We start from the raw sequence: 16,582 nt of genomic DNA, 5'->3' as shown, positions 1-16,582 counted from the left end.
TGGGGTAAATGTAGTTGTCTTCCTTTTCGTACGCGTACACATTAATGCTAATTTCATTACGTTTCTCAAATATCTCTACATCTTTTGGGAAAGCTACGGGAAATGTATCAGGAAACACATACTGTGTTATGTATGGTCTGTAGGAAGATGCCCTCCGCCTGTGATGCGAGGCAGGATGTAGTCCAGCAATCACGGAGAAGGCAAAACACATGTTCTCTTCATCTTCATGTAGTCCGTAATGCACATTCAACAGGGAACGATACTTTCGTTTCAATTCACTCGGTAACTCAAATTGGGAACATCCAATTAGTTGAGCAACAAACCATCTACATTATAGGGATGTCCTATGGACATACCGACCTGGATATTGCGACGTCTACAGGACGTCCATAAAGGTCTTGCAGATGTATTGCGGATGTCTCTGGGACCGTCAAAGTTGCATCCATGGATCTCCGTGATAGGTCCACAGGACGTCTTTGTTGACGTCTTTGGGACAGTGCTAGGAGTTTTTTTAAGTAGTGCAGTTTTGTGTATTGCACTGCTGCTACTTGCACCAGAACGTTGTCACCAGTTGTCTTGCACCTGTTGTCTGTTATTTCCTCCCTGTCTCGGGTCTTCACGTCACCAGTATGAACCAGCTAGTATGCGCACTTTCACTATTATCGATTGCTAAATGCAGCCTTTTTATGCCCATTTTCAGAGTCAGGTAGGGAGCAATTGCTAGCAATTATTATTTATTGTGTACATTTAATAGAAAATATCACTTTCAAATATATTGTATCACAGCTTGCTTGCTTGCATATACATTGATATACATTTTATATTTGTAACAGTACATACAGGGTGGGCGCTATAAAAGGTCAGTCCATTTTTGCGCGTGGAGAGATACATACTTGACGGACAGACTTCCGCTACCATAGAGTGCATAATTTGTGCCAGAAAAGCCTCCGAAAAAATTGTGGTTACCAGGCACTGCATATCAAAGTAAATACGACCACGCAAACTTTCGTCATCATGCATATCCTATGCGCTATACCGATGTGAACACGGCGGTCTCAAATTGTTGTGTATAGCATCCGCCTAGGGGCGCCAGCTGACACGAATTTGTTTTCGGTTTTGACGCCGCTAGCGCCCCTGGGCGGAAGCTGCACTCGACTAGTGGCAGACTGCTGTGTTTACATTGGTATAGCGCATAAGAATTGCATGAAGACAAAAGTTTGCGTGGTCGTATTTACTTTGTTATGCAGTGCCTGGTAACCACGATTTTTTAGGCTTTTCTAGCACAAATTATGCACTCTGTGGTTCTGGAAGTCTGTCCGTCAAGTAGGTGTCGCGCCACGTGCGAAAATGTGACTTACCTTTTGTAGCACCCACCCTGTATATAAAAGTAGACCTAAGTACTCGTGCCATAAGATATCACAGCTTTCTCTTTGTAATTGAAGTGGCAAAGATTAGGTCAACCCGACGTAAGTAGGAATACAGCATAAAGTCGAGATACAGTACTGTGCTGGACAAGACTTTACGGAACACGTTTCCGCTGCATTCTTTCCTCAGAGTAACACGCTAGGAGCGAATGGTACCATACAGACAAAAACAGGCGACTGGGTTACCTAAGCATATGTCTAAGTCCTTATCGTTCCATTCGATGCTACTGTGTCACTCTAAAGAAGGAATGCGCCACAGCGTGTACCGTAAACTTTTGTCCAGCACTGTACAAGTAAAATTAATGAATAAAACATGTTGCTGCAAAGAATGCCCGACTCAAAAACGCATGGGGAGAATGCACGTAAATAGGAATACAGCATGAAGTTAAAATAGAGTACCAGTAAAATGACTAAAACAAGTAGCTGCAAAAAAAGAAAAGAACAGTCTACTGAAAAACTATGCAAATGCACATGGTACAAAAATAGGAATACAACATGAGGTAGAAATATTGTAAAAGTCAATTGACTAAAACACGTTGGTGCAATGAAAGTCCACTGAAAAACTAGACTTGTCATGTCAAATGAATTAAATGAATGACAAAAATAAAAAGTCACGTTGTAGCAAGTCGTCACTTTTTTCGATGCAGAGGCTAATTTACTGGAGGGAGTTCCATCACTCTTTGAACAGCGGCGCTCCTTCGCGTGTCTGAGCCAGGACTTTATAGAACATTCCACTTCCGTTCGTGTAGCTCCTGAGAACTTCCTGTTCATTCTGATTGCTTCTGAAATGAAATGAAGACAGGTGGTATTAACAGCTACGTACTGTATGGAGGTGGCTTGGGCAGTTTGAAAATGCTATATGGTATGGAAGTAGGTCAGCTGTTCGTGCAACCTATCAGTGTTTTGCCTTTCCCTTCGTGCACGCAGAACAGTCTCATTGGTCGCTATCAAATAACGTAACAGCAACTGGGTGATTCCATCTCAACTCAGGCGGTGTGGTCCGGACACCATCACCGATTTCATTTGAAAAATATATGCTGTACACAACACGAATGCACACAGGAGCAATAAATATTTTGGCTCTATGTGTTGTGGTCCACCAGAAAAAAAATCTGAACGAAATTGACCCTGCGGGCGGAGCTTTCTGACAGAGCGACTGATGTTTTATTCCACGCCAGCGGAGGGTCCCAGAATAATTTGTTTTTGCGCAATATATCAGGCACAATGGTTTTCAGCCTTTCTAAACGCACGGGTCAATTATGTTTTGAACTTCAATTAAGAATTGCCAAAGTTGCCCCAAAGTTTCGGTTTTGGTCATATTTGTCTTCTGCTCTGTACTCGTCCTAGCATGCCATCGAGATATATGTACTACGGGCATGTAGGTCGAAGCGTGCTCTGTAAATTGATATCAAATTTGCATGTCTGTACCTTGTCCCCTTTTGGCAAGTCTGTGTAGAGTACAGCTATGCTCTCAAAAATTGGGTTTTTTGGACTGCAGTTTCTCAAAAGATTTCCTTCATATTTTGGTAGTTATATAGCCCTGGCTATGGTCTACATGTTTCCGCAAAATGAAAGGTTCCCTCTCAACACAACTCGGAATAGAGCTCAACAAACGTGGTGTGCAGAGCACACGATATACGTCTCGTTCGGGAGAACCACGCCAGACACTTAACAGGATTATTGGCACCTCCTATTGCCGACATCTCTGACCTTGAATGACAGAGCTCAGGATGCAGATCTACCGCAAATCGCATGCTAGCAATAAACTTTGAGTCTTTCTGACTCGTTTTTCCACTGTCTGATCTCCACTTGTGTTAGCTCCTTTACTGGAGCTAACACAAGTGGTCGGTTACTCGTGGAGTTTTGTTTGTTTAGGCACAGGTGATGAGATATGAGAACAAGCACGAAAATGTTTACGTAGTACATGTTATGTAAACGGCATCTGTAGTCATCTTTTTCTTAACTTGAAACACAACTACAGCTGTTATTCATTGTTTCCTACAGCATATTTATTTGACCTCTTGAATTTAGAAAAGAAATCTCTTTAGGGCGTTTACACTGCAAAACAAACCACCACACAGCGACCAGACTCAGAACGCTGTCGCCGTCTGCGTCCGTGTTTCGTCGATATCAATGTCACACTCTCAAGACTGTGCCTCCAACGCTACAACGAGACACATGTAGTTGGCGGTAAATAATTTTTGCATTGCAGTGGTTTTTTGCACCCTTCGCAAATTGTATGGGAAATACGATGGGTAGAAAAATCCGCGAACCAGTAAGGGAAGTATGAAGGGAAGTGTCCCAGGGACCACGGCCGCCCATAGAGAAACCAAAAGAAAAAGTAGGTTGTCAAGTAACGTTTACACAGAAGTGGTTTCATTGCTTATACATACCAAAAATAACATGGGTGCATGAAGAGTGCAATACCTTTTTCTTCCCTTCTGGCCAAACCACTATATTCTTCGGCAACAACGATTTATTAGCATGTAAGACAAAGTGTTCCTGGTAGCATGGCCCACGTCGTTTCCTCCAATGCACACAAGTTCCTGCGCCTACATCAGACAGAACATATAAACATGCATGCATGTAATAAGCTGCAATGCGAGAGCATTTGCAGCTGCATAACCTGTGATTACCGTATGCAAACTCATCATATTTATATTATACAGAGTGCCCAAGCTAAGTGTGAACACCTTTCCCCCACTCACATTGGGGATGAAGGAAATAAGCATCTCCGAAGATGCACAATGAACAAAAGAAAAAAAAAAGACGGTGTTCTTTCACGAATGTTTAGCGAACGATCTACCAAACGGATTTTTGTTCTGAAATCTGCTACAATATCAGGTGACCGAAAAAAAAAAAATAGCAAGATGTTCTCACTAGGACAACTTTGTAGGTTTTATAATTAAAATTTTAATTACTATTGAAAGTGAAGACATTGTCTTAGGAGTCTGGTGATGCCCTCCTAAGGAGTGCCATTCAGCATATGCTATGTTGCAACTGATTTCATCTTGGAAAAAATGATATACAGGGAGTGTGCAGGAAAACGTGACCTGCATTTAGGAACTGGGCTTGTTGTCTACCCAACTAACGAACTTCCGTTGACGCACGATGACGCACATTTATGCGTGCGAAATCTGCAGCAAAATCAATGAAGCCATACTGAGCAACGAAAACGTCAGCCTCCGTGCATCAGAATTGAGCAACATGGCTGTCGTAGGAGAGTTGTGTTTAGGCACCGATAGGGGAGTTACCGGTGCAGAAATCGAAACGATGTCCCACATGGATGCTAATTGGTAGTGCCCCTAGCGGTGCCTGCAGATAACTCTCCTGAGACCACCATGCACTACCATGTACTGTCATCACCGCCCTATTCTAATGCACGGAAGCTGACTAGGATTTTCGATTTATGAATCCCTCGATATATGAACAATTTTTCGGGGAACCGAGGATGTTCATAAATCGAGGGTTCACTGTATATACTTATATTTAAGAGTATGTTCACACTTAGCTTGGACACCCTGTATAAAATCAATTGCAAAGTTGTGAGTTCAAAGTCTAAAGAGGACGTGCAAATTTGGTGGCTGAGCACAAATTGCTCAGCACTCCGTTTTCTGCGACAGTTTAAATATTTGTCAGAGATATGGAAGATGACGCTCTCATTAAAACATTATTAGCTTATTAGCCAAGTGTAAATTGTAAAGTGTGCGTCCAACGCTGGGATTGTCTCATGCAACTTACACCTCAGTAAGCTTACCCATGGCATCGTTAACAGCTGCAAATAATTTCTAGTACTTGTATGTTTTAGTGTCAGAGTCAATAGTGTCAATATCCGTTTCGTGTTATCATATCAGTATATGTTGTTCTTGGCAGAAGACACTGTCTTTTTCCTAAAAAAAAAGACCAGCCACAGCAGTAACTTATATTTATACTTGAGTTCATATTTGAGATCCACACATATTATGCGGAGCAAGAACCTCCATTTCCGGAAAACAGGAGTCTGTATCTGGTCTTGCATTGCGGCCCATCCATGGTTAATCTATCTGACTAGGTCAAACGGATCTCACGCTCTGAATGTCCACAGTACAAAGGTATTTTTTAGTCTAGGGTCTATTCAGTCTAGTTTTAGATGTACAGATGAGTGAATGTTCTTATTTGAGGGTCATGTGGTTTGAGTGAGAATAGGCACTCCATCCTGAAAGGAAGATTAAACAGGTGTGCTGGGCATAAAAAGCCATGTGGCAATATGTTGCTTTCTCTTAAGAAGTCATGGCCACATCAAATGCCTTAGTCTTTGCGATCTGGTATCAGGGGTTGAATGAGGCTGGGTATCCTGTGTTCCTCTTGAATCTCGGTGCTCAGTCTCCCTTATCTGCGCTGTACTCTCTTTCGTAGGCTGTAATCACAACTACACCCGCGAACGACGCAATATCGGGCCACATCTTATGTTCATAAGTGATCGCACAATCTGAAGAAAATAGGACAAAGGGCCAACGTTAACAGTCCTTCACTGCCCCTTGTAAAGTGGCTTCTCTAACAGGGTCCAGCACCTGGTACGCACAAATGCCAGCAATGGGTGCATGAACAACCAGTGCACAGAACATGGGAACAATGTCCGAAGACAAAGAGTCACCTGGCAGTCAGCATCCCACTTTAGCATTCTAAATGTATAAATATGTACATAGACTGAAAAGTGTTATGTTCCAAAATCATTACAACTACTCGTGAATTGAGACGACTAAGTACACACGGGACAAGACAACAATGAACCAAAACACTTACGAGCAACAATTTCCTTTCTTCACTTAGAGATGAATCAAACTGCTCGAAGTCTTCGGAAGATGCAAATGGCTGTTTTATTAGTGCTCCTAGTGGTTTCGCAGCCGTACTAGTGACCCTCTGTGCGCAAAGTTCATGGAGTACAGCACTGTCCCTTTGTTGTGTCAGTCGCACCAGGTGTAAAAGTTGCAGGACCTGCTTCTGAAACTCTGGAAACAGCATACAGATCAGTTACAGAATGCAGTAAACTTGATGGGAACATCATTGACCACAGTCATGCATGCGCTGGGCGAAAATACAATAACTAAGATGAGACGAGCACACAAAGCTCTACTTTCAACAGTGAGTTCCACTGACAATCACATCCAGTTTTCACAGTGGGGGAAAAGGTTATCTCTGTTTGTCAATGTAATGATGGTATGCCAACATATGAGTGTGACGGTTTATTGGTCAATACATTTATAAAAGGAATACCTGTTGTGGAGGCAACATTTTCGTGCTGACGTGGATGACTAGTTGCTTCACCACCTGTTGATGTAATCTCGGATTGTAATAACAGCGCACATCGACCAAAGAATCAAACCAGTGCTGCTCTATACACAGTTGCCGACCAATTTTTCATAATTGAAAGGACCACATAATCAGTCCAATTTATTGAGCAGTCCAAATTTTTAAACATTCCATGCACTGTTTCAACAAAATTTTATTTCAGCACTTCCACAGCCTTCAAATAACAGTTGACGTGCACACATGGCATAATGCTGGCATAATGGCACACAGGGTCAGTGCGCTTTGTTTCCTGGAGTCGTCAGAATTGTGGAGTCCCAAAATGCACTGTAGTGAGTACATTTTGGCACTTGGAAGAAAAAAAACATTCTAATCAATGAACGTGCTCAAACCGAAAGGAGTAAGAGGAACCGGACGATTTATCCGAAACACAGTCCAAAATGTTGGAAGTGGAAATTGATCGGCTCTATGTGGTTTTTGACGCTACCAAGATTTGTCTGAAAAATTTGAAACTCTAGTCTGAAATATTGATTGGCGACTGTGTCAACGATTGCTATTAAGCTTGCATCATTTCCACATTAACATAATTTTAGTTTTGTTTAAACAGTTTGTTTCCTTACTCATTCCAGCAAATGATGTACCACACATTTCATCTAATGTGCCAGAGATGGTGTCATGGATTGAATCATCATTGCTGCCTGCAAAGGGTGAACCACATTAGAACAGGAGATAGTACAGACCACCTGCTATATCAAATCCTACCTTGGGAGCTGCAAGGTCGAGCAATGGTCTTCTTGCCTGCAGGTTATTCCAGAAAGATATTAGTTATTTCCGGACAGAATACTATAGCCTATGACCTGTATCCTGTATGAGACATACCTAAAAATAAATATGACTTACCTGCTGCGTGGCATTCTGGAAAATTGTGAGGGATTGGAGGCACATCAGGAAGTGTGTTGTCGACGTCTTCAGAGTCGGAAGACTCAGGAAGGGGAAACACGCGTGGACGCTTCGTCCTTCCTGTGAAGAAAGTAGAAGTTAAGTTTTGTGGAAACACAAAGCATACAAACATATTTTTATTTTATTATTTTAAGGATCCATCAACAGTCTACACCTCTGTGGTGCTATACAACAATGGAGAAAGAATGGGAAAAGCAACAGAATAACACGACATACAAGGTAATATCTTCAAATCAAATCAATTTTATACAATTCGCAATGTGACTGAGAGTAAAGACAAAAAAAATAACGCAGTGTGACTTGACGTGACACAAACTTAAAGGACGACGGAAACGAAAATAGGCTGCACAGCTATTTGCCTCATATTGCGATGTGTACCAAAACAATCCGGAATTCAACTTAGATTTGCGTATTAGTTGAAACGCCGCCACAATCGCGATATAAAATTCGGCCGTGGAGCACTCTGAGCCCCTGGTGAGCGTCGCCGCGCCGCCGTAGCAGACCACGGAAGTGACGCACGTTGGCTCTCCTGTTGGAGTTCCTGACTTTCATTTCGCTTCATTTCATTTGGTGTTTCGGCGTACGTCTAATTCCTGCTACGGGGAAAGAACGAAGACGAAGAAGCATGTACGAACCCATCTCTCATAGGATATATTGTCTTCAGACTTCCACGAGATCTCCGAATCAAACATCTTCAGGCGTTATTCAGAATTCGCCGTGTTTGTACCGTGCAGCCGCACATGGAGCGCGAGAGATATTTGACGTCACGCGCTCCTCAGATTTTCCCGCAATGCTTGGCGCGCTCCATGGGCGATCGTGTCGAGTGGGCGGCCCAGCGCTCTCGTAATCGTCAGAAATATGGCCATCCGCACAGCGTACTTGCAAAATACTAGTGGCACCATAATTTTACATAATATTTACACCTTGTTCGGTCCCCTTTTTGCAATGGACAAATTTCGTTTCCGTTGTCCTTTAACAACCTAAAAGAGCCATATAGCTACGCTAGTTGCTTGACACCTGTCTATGTCTGTTGTATCTTGGCAGCAGCAAGCAACGAAAACAGCCACTGGTTGTCAACAGAAAAGAAAATGTTGACATTTGAATTAGAAGTATCAATAGCTATAAAATGTTTCACATAGAGGAGAAGCGTTTGCAATAGTGGGCAAAAGAACGGACACTGACGTTTAACGCTTCATGGCACGAAACATGCTTCAAACCAATACGAAGCAGAATAGATAATAAGAATGAACAGGGATTACCAATTGTGGGCTCCTCCGATTCCTGGATGAGACGGCATGGAGGAAGTCGCTTTCGTCTGCCATCGTCGCTCATGTCTGAATTTAAGTCCGAAATATACTGAGCACGGTCAAGCTTGGCATGAGCTTCAGCATACGTTGCTGCAAATTTACAAAAAAATTGTCACTGGGATTACGCAGTAGTAACATGATGCATTTTTAAATGCAGATTTGTCCCCACAATTTGTAATTCAGATAGGATGCCGCAGTTAAAAGATCAGCAGCCAAAGCTCCACATGCACGCTTTAAGGAAAGGTGGACAATGATATACCCTTTAGAGTGATAATGGCTTGTCATAAATGTGTCCAGTCCGTGTGGTACTCCTAAATCCTTACATGCTAACTTTGCCGCCCTGGGTGGCGAACTGGTACCATTCGCGTGCACAAATGAATTGTCCTAGAATCATGCGGTCAACGACATTTGTTCTTACTATGTTTTTTGCCACCTTCTGACGTGCGTGTAATGTAAACCCAAGTTTGATTATGTAAATTTTTGCGAAGTGAACTCAGAAATTTGCCAAGTAAAGGTCACTTTTTTACCTCACCGACATGAAGATCATGCCGAATTTACTCTAATTCATGATAATTGACAGAGATACTCAGAATCTATCCTATCTGAAAAAATAGGCGAACATCACGCTTCTCAAGGCACTTCAGTATAACGCACGAGGACTTTTCGAGCGCAATCGCTGTTAGTCCGACGAAAGGAGGTTTGAAACACAGCCCACAGAGTGATAGCATACCTGCCAACTTGGGAACTTCCAAATTAGGGAGATTTCAGAAGCGGGTGGGTGGGTGGGGGAATTGCGAAAGGGAAAGTATGGTCCCAGCCGAGGCCGGACGCGATAAGCTATGTGTGTATTGTCTCTCTCTGCTGTGCCGGTGTGGGCTGGGTTTCCAACCTCCTTTCGTTGAGCTGACGATGATTTCACTGAAAAATTTGTCGCACGCTATCCTCTCCGTAGCATGATTTCAGCTATTTTTTTCCAGTACGATAGCTCCTCAATATTCCTATCAAGTATCATGAACTTGAGTAAACTCGGGCACGCTCTTTCACATTGCTGGGGTAAAAAAGTGACCTTTAGTTGGAAAATTTCAGAGTTCAGTTCGCAAAAATTTACATAACATGCATGTTACATAACATGACATCAGAGGTAGCAAAAACATAGTAAGAACAAATGCAGTTGATCGCATGATTCTAAGTGGCGTAGTTGTTTTATTAAAATTCAATGACGTTTTCTGGGACACCCTGTATAATGTACTAACTGCCATTGCAAATTAGCCCAAATGCGAGAAAGTATTCGACAACATAGCACAGGTCATGCACTGAATTATGAAAGAAAGCATTACCTTCGTGTGAAACCAATTCCAATGGGAAAGTGTGCAAGGCATAGTGTGAATATACAACCCATGTTTTATTATTGATATGCTCAAACTGAATTATATTGAACATTTCAACAAAACTGCTCAAAATATATAGCTCACTTAACTTCATATGAGAAGCAAAAAATAAAGGGAAGGGTACAAAATCAGTATGGTGCTGCCACTGCAGCAGTAGAAAGAGCATTTTGTGGCGGGGCAAAGTAGATCTTTGTTGGGCACTACTTCAGGTCACTAAATTTTGCGTAATTGAAAATTTGATTGCAACAATGTATACAATGTAAGATGTCAATAATAATAAAATGTAAGATACAATAAGATACAATGTATGGGTCTACTCTTGGTTTGAGAACACATATTTTGGATTATGTGATGAAGGATACTGTTCAATGCCATTCCAGCAATGATGACGAATTCGATAACAAATATTGAAATGTGATTTCTTGGTAAGTCCGTACTTTGTATGTGAAGTAGATTTTTGCCAAAGATTATTCAATTATTTTATTAGTTAATAATTAACTATTTGAACTGGCCAAAGAAATATTTTAGTGGTTCCCGCCCCAAGGTAGTGCCTAATGCTCCGGTTTGGCTAAAGTAAACTATTAATAATTGTTCCTGTTGCGGAACACACAATGGGAAAAATAAATATAGTTCAGGGATTCTAAGCTATTATAATAGGTGAGGCATAAATGAAACATATTGAATAAACCAGCTCTGTAACCAGTACCAGTGACACACAGCAATTGATTTTCCATTCTGTACCCAATGAGCAGAGGATGTGGCAACACATGTACTCACAGAATACTCCCATGACTTGGATGTCATATCTGTCCCAAGACTCTTGTGGTGGGGCACTTTTCAGGATCAGCTTTTTTGCCTTGTCTGAGGGCAACTTAGGCCATTTGCATATTGTTCCTTGAACCCCATGACCCGGGTACCACTTCCACTTGTTTTTGGTTAACGAAGTTCACAGGAATGTACATACCTAGGAGAACGTCAGAACTTAAGCACTGCACACTGATAGAGTTTTGGTTCCATTGTACACAAGTTACATAAAACAAAATGGTCTTCTCGTTGACGTAGTCGATTCAAAAGTGTCAAGGTACAACAAACCGAAGCGTACAACGATCTTTCACACCTGGAGACCACTTAGTGGAGCAGTGGCACAACCACATGTTTGTCCTTATGAGGCATCATTTACCATCTTCTTAGCTCCCGCTAATGGCCAGCTCTTCAGATGAGACAACTGTGGACACAAGGTGTACACCAACACGCGAGGATTCGAAGGGCTGATTATAGAGGTCCTGTCCTGGTACGAAATTCCTGACCTATGATGCAAGCTCTTGCGTAGAACGTAACATGGCGATATTGCAAATCAGCACAATCTCTCCAGAGGCAGTTTTACAACAGTTGTCCCCTTCATGCAGCCCCAAAGGTGTAACCAGAACTCTTTGCGAGACGATAATTCTGGCCCCTGCATTCAGGTAGTAGTGGTCCTCTATTGTGCTGTTGAGAGAATGTATCTTGCTGGTTGCCAGAGAGTGTTTAGGAATCAATGCACACTCTGTCTCTCAGAAAGCCTGTTGAAAAGCTGCCTCCAAAGGGCCATTATTTTTACGCAGCAAACGCTTCAGACACTGCATGTAGTTCTCAAACGGGAACGCACTAAAGTTGTCTAGGCAGCCGTGAGCTTTTACATCTTGTGAAATGTGTATAAGACAATGGACATTGAATGAGACGTGGTGATCTCCATACAAGGATCTGAACCCAGTTACAAAGTGACGCAGTAGAGCATCAGCATATTCTGCATGATGCTGACACATTTCTTGATTTGCCAAAATGAAGATGGCGCAATGGAGGGTGATGAAATTATTGTATGCAGCTTGAGGCAGCACACATTTCAGAACAGCTGGCCCTATGTAAAGAAGCATGGTACGGAACTCGGTGGCCTTCCACCTATCTAGTTCGGCGACCGACCTGGGTTTTCTTGCAAACTCACGAGGCATGTGGGGTTGTAGTGCCACGCACTGATCTGATAAGAGGTGTCTATCAGTGGGGCTCAATAGTGGTCTCGGGCCCGTAACCCACATGTTCAGCAGTTTTCGCATCACGCCCCAGGCCACACCAGATGCATATAATCCAAGGGGGCACACATCATACAGTCAATTTCAAGCTTTGTCAGAATACTTTCTCCTTTGTGATGTTCAATATCATCTTGGTTCCTAAAGCTGTGTTTGTTCTCAGCGGAGCTGCCATTTCGAGGTAACACATTCGGTTTGTTAAGTATTCGCCTTCCACAGTACACTTTGGGCAACCAGCCGGGCATTGTGGCCTTTTGTGCAAAAAATGAATGCTCGTGCAGGAGCATCACACACAATACTCTGCAGAACTACAGCTATAGTGCTTATTATTAATAATGAGTCTGACTGGAGGAGCTCTTTCATGTCCTCTACAAGCTGGGTGAGGAACTCATTTGGACATGCTGGCTTTTCGATTCCTGCGTAGACACCAACAAGAAATGGGCCTTCTGCACCGGGTACATTGGCTAAGCACTGTATAGGCCATAGCAGTTGCCTCGAGCTTCTTACTAATTGGTAAGCCAGTCAACGTTACGGCGCAGCGGTATACAGGCTGGTAGACTGCTCACATGGGATAAGAGGTTGGTTAGCCCCGCTAGCAAGGCCAAAATGGCAGTAGGTTCCAGTGCCCATTCGCGAAGTTCTCGATGCTGTATTACGAGGTGTACACAACAGGGCACGTGAATCACTAGGAAACTCTGCGTGGGCACGGGTGACTTTTCAGAATCTTTAAAAGAGCGCTGACAGCTGCGTGCGTTATATTATGCTCAATTGCCCAACGCCTTAGAGGGCTCAGAGAGCTCAATAAATCTGAGCGGTCTTCAGATCGTTGTTCGGTATCCAGTTCTGTTTATACCCCATCCGGGTGTCACGTTTGCGTTCTCATTTAGCAACGTTTCCGTTTCCAAATGTGCTACACTCGGCCGACGCAGTCAAAACCGCTTTTTCGATATTCGGTCTTACGGCACATTCAACCGAAGAACCGCTATCACTAGACGTTCCTTCTGCGCCATTATCGCTTCCAAATGTTCGTATTGAACAGTTCCTTCGTTAATCGAGCAGCAAGCGTGACGGTCGTTGTCTTCGTATGAGATGTCTGCAGAAATCGCTGTGAGAGACTCTCTCACTTCCGCCGCGCCTTCATATACACGTAGGCGCTTACCACGCACCTTTTGGCATCGTTACCACTTGCCGTATCTTTTCACCTAGACTGCAAAAGCTCACCTTTGAAGCTCAACAAGTACAACAGACCGCAACTGACGCAACAAAGGCAGGAAAAGGCGCGCAGATGATGATGGTGATCACGATGTTGATGGTGCTCCCTCCTCAAAGCAGAACCGCTTGAGAGTCTCCGTGGAGCAGACGACGCGCGTATCTGTGAGAGAGTCGTTGCCGATCATCTAGAAATACTTTCATAGTTCATCATAGGAGAGTTTATTCCGCACATTCTAGTTTATTAATATTCTACAAATAATATTGTATAGATTCCATCAAGATAAGATAATAAATGCATATCAGTCAGTGTGACGTCGTGTCCATGTAGTGCAAATGTTACATATATGACAGCGTAGTTGTGATATTACCAATGTGCTGTGATCTGATACGATGATACCCCTTCGCAAGTTTGTACTACATTACAAAAAGAAGAACCCGACGATATCCTGTGGATGTCTAAAGGATGATGGGTTCCGGATCGTTCTGGGACTTTTATGGATATTTCAGCTACGTCCAGAGGACGTCCGCGGGAAATCCAGCATGGATCAGGACGTCTGGATCAGTTGTGGATGTCCTGGGGACGTTGATGGCTTACTGGGTGAGGAGCCAAACGTCCAATGTTTAGAATACAAGCAAGAATGCGAAAGAGAAAAAAACCGGAGCCTTGAATTTCTAAGTTTTCTAATGTTTGTGCTATCTCACTACTCCACTGCGCAATCGAAAGCAGTACATCTCCCTCTGACCAAACAGTTCTCACTTTAGAAGGTACAAAATGAATCTCAAGTCGTAACTCCTCATCGGGCGTATGTCGCCCAAGTTCTACTTTAAGAAATGTGAAGTAGCGCAATGGGAATCCAAAGTGTCGCAATACATTAGCAAGATAGTGTTCATACTCATGAAAAAACGTTGTCACTTCATGCCCCGCCTCATCTCTGTCATGTAGATGCAACTCGAAGCGTTTCGTGTAGTTCTGTAGTGTGCAGAGAGTCTCACAAAATGGTATGTAGGGTGTCTGGAGTTCGTGAACGTTTGCCAGATGAATTTGGAGTCCCTCTATTGTTGCGTAGTACTGACGTTCATGTTGAGGACATAAGTGACAGGTCACCATGATGTGGAGAGAAGTGTCTCAGGATATGAGCTGCCGATATGTCGATGTATCATCACTTTTTCTTCCCATGAGTGAATAGAATGTCGGGCGAGGCAACTCTCTTGCCATCTTTGAATCTCTCCTTTTCTCAATTTAAGATTTGGCAGTTGTCTCATCTCCTCTAGATCATCCTCTGTCAAACGCTTAAAGCGACTAGGAAGGTAGAACTTTACACGTTTGTCGTTCTCCATCAACACTTCTACATAGACCGCTTCGCCGTACACCGTGTCAATCTTTCGCAAATCCAAGACCTCCAGCTTTTCATTCTTCGGTAGGGTACTCATTTTCTGAATATCTCCATATCCAGGTTTCTTGAGTTTATCGAGCTTATCCAAAATAGATGTCATACCTTCTCTTGTGGTGACTTCTCACTCTGGCTCACTTATTCTTTTCTACACACAGAGTGAAGCTGAAAATAAGAATAAATATAAGCACACCTTCCCACATATCGGAGCGAAAGGAAAAAAGTGTAACGTACCCTTCCTCCTGTGAGGATCTGTGCGAAGAATCGTCATGGAGGGCAGTCTTATGTAGCGCTTTGCGAACAGTGCATGCATAGACATGTTTGACTTTGTTGGTTACCTTCTCTGACGTAACCAATCACGTGCTCATCACATGTCTAGACAAGTTTGAACAGGAAAAAAAAAAACCGTCTAGAACAGACTTGTTCCGAAAAAAAAAAGATACAGTCACAGACTCATATTGCGTGTTTGCACAAACTGAAAGTGCTAGAACTTGAGAATTCTACACTGACTTGCTGCAGAAGATACACAGATATGAGTTTCTCAGCTCCCATATCCAACATTGACAAACTAAAGGAGTGCATAAAGGTTAAGTGTTGTTTGCCATTTATCGTTTTCATAAAAAAACACACATGCTTGAAGAAAAAAAGAGTAAAAGTCTTATGTAATGTGCTATTTATACCAGTCTTCATTTACTTGGAAGAGATGACTGAGGTTAGACCTTATAGGTTTATCACTCCTGTCTCAATGACTATATCTGGACAAAGTCAAAGTGGAAAGACGACACTCGTTACACGTTTGATCAAGCATAGAGCCACTGTCTTCGATAAACCTTTCGATCGTATACTATACATATACTTGTACAAGCAACCTATTTTTGACGATTTTCCCGTGGTAACTTTCAGTCAAGATATTCCCACTAACCTGGAGGATGTTAGAAATTCTTTAATCATATTTGACGATTGCTTGGCTGACAAGAAAAGGCTAAAAGAAATCTGTAACTTCTATGTAGCTGGATGCCACCATCTCAACTGTTCGGCCATCTTCATTACTCAATATTTATTTGTTAATGATCCTCTGTATAGATGTATTCAGTTCAATAGCAGTGCTCTAATTCTATGTCGTTCTGCTCGAACTGTGGATCAATTACAAATACTTTCACGACAATTGTTTGGACGGAACAAAAGCGACTTATTGACAAGCATATATAAGGATGCTTGTAAGAAACCGTATTCATACATCGTAATTGACTTGTCTCAAAATTGTTCAGACCACTATCGAGTGTGGACGAACATATTTCCCGACGATCATCGCCAAATAGTATATAAAACATGAAACGTGTAAAGAAGAATATTCATTTTCTTCACTTGCTCGCAGAAACTACGTCACCCGAGCAACGTTATTATCTTTTGGAGCATGCTACAAAGGATCAGTTGAATACGGTCAGAGAAATTTGTATGAACCTTTGTGAAGGAAACGTCACAGTAACTCCGAGAGTAAGAAAGCAATTAAAACCTTACGCAGCATCAATTCGCATTTTGGCAAAACGAGACGCA

At 42.5% G+C, this 16,582-nt stretch overlaps 1 protein-coding gene and 1 long non-coding RNA gene across 2 annotated transcripts; both read right to left on the bottom strand.

The window, feature by feature from the left end:
• Nucleotides 1–5,920: 5,920 nt before the first annotated feature.
• On the bottom strand, nucleotides 5,921–8,663 carry LOC135373891 (uncharacterized). Its single transcript, XM_064606929.1, has 7 exons — nucleotides 8,651–8,663; nucleotides 7,611–7,730; nucleotides 7,473–7,508; nucleotides 7,331–7,408; nucleotides 6,678–6,731; nucleotides 6,207–6,412; nucleotides 5,921–5,974 (listed from the first exon to the last, which is right to left on the bottom strand). The coding sequence occupies exons 1-7, from the start codon at nucleotides 8,661–8,663 to the stop codon at nucleotides 5,921–5,923; spliced, it is 561 nt and encodes a 186-aa protein (XP_064462999.1).
• A 289-nt stretch (nucleotides 8,664–8,952) lies between these two features.
• Nucleotides 8,953–13,688, bottom strand: LOC135373897 (uncharacterized). Its single transcript, XR_010416649.1, has 3 exons — nucleotides 13,647–13,688; nucleotides 11,143–11,226; nucleotides 8,953–9,067 (listed from the first exon to the last, which is right to left on the bottom strand). It is a non-coding gene; the product is annotated as an uncharacterized LOC135373897 (long non-coding RNA).
• Nucleotides 13,689–16,582: the final 2,894 nt, after the last annotated feature.

Source organism: Ornithodoros turicata, unplaced genomic scaffold, assembly GCF_037126465.1.
Source record: "Ornithodoros turicata isolate Travis unplaced genomic scaffold, ASM3712646v1 Chromosome34, whole genome shotgun sequence".
NCBI classification, from domain to species: Eukaryota; Metazoa; Arthropoda; class Arachnida; order Ixodida; family Argasidae; genus Ornithodoros; species Ornithodoros turicata.
The sequence above is the reverse complement of the archived record's forward strand: the minus strand, read 5'-3'. Positions and strand labels throughout refer to the sequence as shown.